The sequence below is a fragment of the Amphimedon queenslandica genome, unplaced genomic scaffold (assembly GCF_000090795.2).
Source record: "Amphimedon queenslandica unplaced genomic scaffold, v1.1 AMPQUscaffold_13059, whole genome shotgun sequence".
NCBI lineage: Eukaryota > Metazoa > Porifera > Demospongiae > Haplosclerida > Niphatidae > Amphimedon > Amphimedon queenslandica.
Genome location: NW_003546705.1, coordinates 49,990 through 55,939, shown reverse-complemented (window position 1 = coordinate 55,939; position 5,950 = coordinate 49,990). Strand labels below are relative to the sequence as shown.

The 5,950-nt window shown below is 32.0% G+C and overlaps 2 protein-coding genes and 1 long non-coding RNA gene across 3 annotated transcripts in view; all 3 read right to left on the bottom strand.

The window, feature by feature from the left end:
* Positions 1–254: 254 nt before the first annotated feature.
* Positions 255–2,420, bottom strand: LOC100634827 (thioredoxin-like protein 4B). The gene is made up of 3 exons (XM_003389492.3): positions 2,273–2,420; positions 2,028–2,179; positions 255–623 (listed from the first exon to the last, which is right to left on the bottom strand). The coding sequence occupies exons 1-3, from the start codon at positions 2,402–2,404 to the stop codon at positions 458–460; spliced, it is 450 nt and encodes a 149-aa protein (XP_003389540.1). The 5' UTR covers positions 2,405–2,420; the 3' UTR covers positions 255–457.
* A 614-nt stretch (positions 2,421–3,034) lies between these two features.
* LOC105314210 (adhesion G-protein coupled receptor G6-like) overlaps positions 3,035–5,950 on the bottom strand; it is an 8,454-nt gene continuing 5,538 nt past the window's right edge. Inside the window, exons 6-14 of the mRNA XM_020001544.1 lie at positions 4,941–5,043; positions 4,842–4,890; positions 4,503–4,789; positions 4,403–4,448; positions 4,240–4,349; positions 4,048–4,184; positions 3,794–3,995; positions 3,608–3,750; positions 3,035–3,563 (exon numbers count right to left, since the gene is read on the bottom strand). Coding sequence (XP_019857103.1) covers positions 3,035–3,563; positions 3,608–3,750; positions 3,794–3,995; positions 4,048–4,184; positions 4,240–4,349; positions 4,403–4,448; positions 4,503–4,789; positions 4,842–4,890; positions 4,941–5,043 — 1,606 coding nt within the window. The remainder of the gene's footprint in view (positions 3,564–3,607; positions 3,751–3,793; positions 3,996–4,047; positions 4,185–4,239; positions 4,350–4,402; positions 4,449–4,502; positions 4,790–4,841; positions 4,891–4,940; positions 5,044–5,950) is intronic.
* On the bottom strand, positions 3,638–4,195 carry LOC109585463 (uncharacterized). The gene is made up of 3 exons (XR_002186503.1): positions 4,048–4,195; positions 3,733–3,995; positions 3,638–3,686 (listed from the first exon to the last, which is right to left on the bottom strand). It is a non-coding gene; the product is annotated as an uncharacterized LOC109585463 (long non-coding RNA).

The window sequence follows — 5,950 nt, the reverse complement described above, 5'->3', positions numbered from 1 at the left end:
TCCTCGTAGCCTTGTCTCCCTCAATAATGGTATAGACGAGCCAACGCCCAGTTCTACTCTACGATCCCTGACTCCGCCCAATATGGCGTCTGCTAATAGCATCCACCATGCACCTCTCCACAGATATGAGAAATCCAATACAGTATTCATTTATCACATAAGAGACCAGCAACCAGTAAGAATAGCGCATAAGTCACTAGTTTAATAACTATTAATGAACTGATCCACACACGCACACGTACACACATACAACATTTGTGATCAAAAAGTAGTTGTGATATTAAAAAATTTGTTAACTTTTCTGTTATTATTATTATTATCATTATCGTTGTTATTCAGTATCAATGTCTATATTATTGTCAATAATTGTTTGTTTCATTGTAAGTATTACTATTAATCATTATTATTATTATTATTGTTGTTGTTATTATTTTTGTGTCAAGTGTCTCAATTCTCTTCATATGTCATTGTATATTAAGTTAAATTGTTGTACATTCCTCCGATCCAGTGGACTCGTTACTATGAATTTACCCTTCATGGCTCCTCTGTATATCACTTCAACCACGTCAATGAAATCCTGAGAATTCTTGAAGGCACCAACAAACTTGGTGTGATCAGCAGTTCTGTTGAATTAATAGATGGCATAATTTTGTCCAAAAGAGGCATATTTAATAGCATTATTATTTTAGAGATTATACTTTTAATTTTTGAATAAACTATAAGAACATGTACATGTGGATATATGCATCAGGAAATGTAATCACTAATCAGCTCACAAACTTAATTTCCATAGGACATGTACATGTACATGTATTTGCATCAGAAAATGTAATAAAAATAAATTCTTTTCTATTATGAACTAATTCCATTAAAATTAGGATTTTTCACAAATTTTTAAAAGTTAATCAAAAATCAAGCTAACGTCTCTTAAATTTCATCAAAAATGAATAAGAGATTGAATTCTCCATTTTTATATTTTTCTTGATATATATACATGTTCTTATGTTGTGTAGCAAGTTTGAGTTGATTCCAATCAAAATTAGATTTTTTACAAATTTTTAAAGTTACTCAAAAATCAGGTCAACGTCCCTGTACTATATATAGTACAGGGCCACAGGTCAAATTTTGCCAAAAATGAAAAGGAGAGAATTTTCCATTTTTATATTTTTTCCTGATACATATACATGTTCTTATGCTGTGTACCAAGTTTGAGTTTGATTCCAATCAAAATTGGATTTTTTACGAATTTTTAAAGTTGCTCAAAAATCAGGTCAACGTCCCTGTACTATATATAGTACAGGGCCACAGGTCAAATTTTGCCAAAAATGAAAAGGAGAGAATTTTCGATTTTTATATTTTTTCCTGATACATATACATGTTCTTATGTTGCGTAGCAAGTTTGAGTTGATTTCAATCAAAATTGGATTTTTTAATGAATTTTTAAAGTTACTCAAGAATCAGGTCAACGTCCCTGTACTATAGTACAGGGTCGCAGGTCAAATTTCACCAAAAATGAAAAGGGGAGAATTTCCATTTTTATATTTTTTTCCTGATACATATACATGTTCTTATGTTGTGTAGCAAGTTTGAGTTGATTCCAATCAAATTAGATTTTTTACGAATTTTAAAAGTTACTCAAAAATCAGGTCAACGTCCCTGTACTATAGTACAGGGTCACAGGTCAAATTTCCCCAAAAATGAAAAGGAGAGAATTTTCCATTTTTATATTTTTTCCTGATACATATACATGTTCTTATGTATTGTAGCAAGTTTGAGTTGATTCCGATCAAAATTGGATTTTTTACAAATTTTTAAAGTTACTCAAAAATTAGTCCAATGTCCCTGTACTACATGCATTAGTATAGTTCACCAAAAATTACTCAGAGAGAATTTTTACATGCATTATACATGTATATACACATAAAATACATATACTAATCATAGGTTTAGGAATAGAGAAGCTTCCAGTAAAATTCTAACAATTACTTCTTAAATTAATAAAGATTTACAAATATAGTCAGTCTTACCCCCAATCAACTTTCATATGTTGTCCATTGAAGAAGAACACGGTAGACGGTATCATTACAATATCAAAATACTGCATATATACTGGTACAGACTCACTGTCCACTGTATATATCACTGCCATGTTCGATACTAACTCCTGATTCTTAGCTAGCTAAGGATAAACAATTAAACAACATGATACATTTTTTTATTTTAAAATTCCGATATTTCTGTGGTTAGATACAAGGTTTAGTGTTCAACTAACAATGTCGTCTAGTTTGAGACACGTTGAATCACTTTCCTTCCCAAATCTCAATACAAGGACTTTATCTTCAGTGCTTTTTATGACACGGTCCACTTCTTTCTTGCTAGAAAGTCTGTTTAAAAGAGCGGCCATTTTTGAATCTCCGCCCATTAATGATTTAATGGACCACGTGAAAGCACGTGGGTAACATTAACAGTAAGTGCTGCAGCTAATCAAGACCAACTGAGACTTTCTCACTCACTTTATCTTCCAAGTTAAAGACAATGTATGGCAAGGTAAATGATAAGTATTGTTAATATAGTTTTTTTAATTTGGATTTTAAAAATGAATTTTAAAGTTGCTCCAAATGTCACATACTGTATTGTAGTGTTTTGTTTAGCTCACTTAGAATGCTTTGTGGGAAACCCTGCATAACATACATTCTTAAGTGTTTTTTAGATTCCATTTTTCTACTGATTTTACTTTTAATTGTGTAAGAACAAAGAATATTGACCAGCAATACTGGTATTATTATTGTTATTGCTGTAATAACTCAAGCTTATATTTCCACGACCAGAATTACACAAATTTCTTGCACAACACATGTCTCCAGGAGCTCATAAAAGAAGATGAGATGATTGAGATTCATATTCACATTCCTCTCATCATAATTAATAATAATGAACTGTCAGCTAATACGGTAAGGCAAATAAAAAAGCACACACTAAATAAACTCAACTGCCTATTATATCAAGCTACTATTAATAATAAAAATCTTTCTGTTTACAGTGAAGTATCTTTCATCTCCTCTTTGTTTGTATCATTAAGAGATACATGACTTGAAATAGCATAATTATTTTCATTTTTTGACTTGCTCTTGGTACTGTGTCCAGACTTGTAGTCACTGTGAATAGTAGCCTTAGGGAAACACTGAACAAAATGAGCCTTCCAGAGTTTCCTATATTCCTTATTGAGCAAAATAAAAAATATAAAAATGAAAAATCCTTGAAATGCATTACAAAATGCAAATATAAACTGGACTGTATAAGATACACTAGGCTCAGATATGAAAGTGAAGGCAGCAGATATCCAAGTTAAACCAAAGAGGATCATAATACCAGTAAAAGACAGTAACATCTTTAGTACTTCTGATACAGAGAGAGAGGAATTGCTCATCCGCTTCTTTCTATCAATGGCATTTTTAAGAGTAGTTCGAATAACAAGTGTGAACACAATTGTATTAATGATGATGATGAGGAAAATGGGTGACAAGAACGCTGCCAGCAATGGTACCATTTTACCAATGAAGCAACTATTTTGGGAATAACTAATTGTCTAAGATTATTAAGCACTCACAATTCTGAATTTTTTGTACTTGTAACGTAGTAGCCGTTATCAACTGCCAATAAGATCATAACTGGAACAACAGGTATAGCTAAATATAAAGCCTTATTATTGTATCCATTACTATCATTACTTACTCCAACAAACAATAGACACTATTAATATATACCGCCAAGTTATGTTTGTAAACACTATTACTATTTTTTGAAACATCAGCACAGCTTCTGCTCCCATCCACATCCAGAAAACAAGAGTGAAGTAATGTATAAGAGCTCCTATGCTGATACAAAGTGGCCTCACTGATGTTCTACTAATTCCAGTGACAAATATAATCAGCACAAAGCACAATGAGAGACATAGCTGAATGTGAAACTTGCTGGAATCTTTCTTTCTTAATTTTCTATTGTTAAAGATACATTTAAATATCAATTAGGACTGATGTGTACACATACTTGAATACCAGCAATGTTAGGATTGTTAAGATTAGTCCAACTAATGAGAGACACACTCCAACATAAGTGATCACTTCCAATCCAACTCTAACACCAAATGGAGGAGAAGTACCATTGGCAGTCCTAGTAGATATGTCCTAACAGAATTATTGATGAGCATTGAATAGCATTAGATCTATAATGAAAACTCACAACAAGAATGGCAAAGTTGGTTAAGTGATCACAGTAACAACTGACATTGCTGAGATCATTAGGATCAACTACTGTAGTACAACCATCAATAGACCAATTACCAATACCATCTGAATGAAGTAACAAAATCAAACCATAAAATCACACTGATATCATTAATTACCTGCTCCAGTAAAGTTCCAGAAAGCACAACGAGGATTTGTAACATTCTGCAAATAATAATTTATAGCATAGTAAGCATACCTTATCAGTGATAGTCTTACTTCTTTATTTAATGCTAAAATGATTTTAACTGGATCAATCAGTTCAGTACCATCAGGTATCCCACCAACTATTATACTGATAACAGCTGAGCCTACCACTGTCATTACTGATGATGAAGAGTTCACTTCTTCATGAACTGGAAAGAAGGTTGCTTTCTTGTATAAAGTTGATACTACATCAATGTTCTCACTGTTTGTGACATTTTTAATGTTCTTTGGTAAAATCACCTTTGCAAAAGATGTCAACGAACTCAAATTGTCAGAAGTACTAAAATTTAGTCCATTATCTATCAATATAATAATTTTTATCTATGATTTTGTGTTAGCACAAATACTTACTAAAAGCACTGGCTAATATGGTTAATCCACTAAAATTAGTTTTTGCAAACTATTTTCATTATAATCAATTATTATAAATAGCAAATGTACTAGTCTTACTCTTTCTGCTCTAAACAAAATGTTTTCTTCAGCAATTTTAATCACTGTAAAATTTTTCTGTTCAAATACAACCTGTATGAATTCTTCAAATGACTGGATTATACTAAAAATTAATTGCATTATAAATCATTTTAACTTATCAACTCACTTATTGATTAAAACATTAGTTACACCTATGGGCCATTCCATTAATGAATTGAGCATAAGTACAAAATACCTTGTTGTCTATACGACATACAAAATCACTCTAAGTATCAATCTATAAACTTACTTCAATTATTAATTGAGCACTTTTGCTTTTTAACAGAACAGATATTATCGCTTCCAATACTGTTGATATTACATTGATGTTTTCAATGTTTTGGTCAGCAAGAGTACGTGTTGCATTTTCTACTAAACTGCTCATATTGAAGGCTGCTGAATGAAAATTATCAACTGTAATGTTTACCTGAAACATATGAAATGAGGTATTTACATCAAACTACAATCATATTATACTATATTATATTACCCACTTTAGATAGTTCAATGAATCCATTTGTAACATCAGTAGTAGCACACATCATCACATCTGGTGACTCCCAATCAGAAGAAGCAGAGCATATTCTACTTGCTGTAGCTCCATTAGGGCCATTAGGACACAATATGGTAACAGTCATTCCAGGTAGTGTTAGTGGCCAATCAAACTGACCACGATCAGTGGTATTAGTCTGGGGATGGCATGCATGTGTGGGAACTGAAGTTGTTGAAGGAAGTGATAATGAGATTAAAGTTATATCAGAAGTTAATGAGATTGATAATGGAAATGAAGTAGCTGGATTGATTATTGAGGAGACAGAACTGGGTGTTATTGTTAGAATGAAAGTTGAAGATAACATGGGAGATGATGCCAAAGTAGTTGGAGAAGATAAAAATAATGAGGAAACTGTGGTCAAAGGGCGAGCAACATTTTGAAGAATTGGCGCAAACTAGTCTAGTAGTATTAGGATGACAATAAGTGGAAATTAAAT

What these genes read in the sequence shown, in the direction of transcription:
- LOC100634827 (XM_003389492.3), bottom strand. Translation starts at nt 2,404, where the DNA reads ATGGCCGCTCTTTTAAACAGACTTTCTAGCAAGAAAGAAGTGGACCGT. An exon ending in GTCTCAAACTAGACGACATT is followed by an intron (nt 2,180 to 2,272) that starts GTTAGTTGAACA and finishes GTTTATCCTTAG; the next exon opens with CTAGCTAAGAATCAGGAGTT. An exon ending in CATATGAAAGTTGATTGGGG is followed by an intron (nt 624 to 2,027) that starts GTAAGACTGACT and finishes TTAATTCAACAG; the next exon opens with AACTGCTGATCACACCAAGT.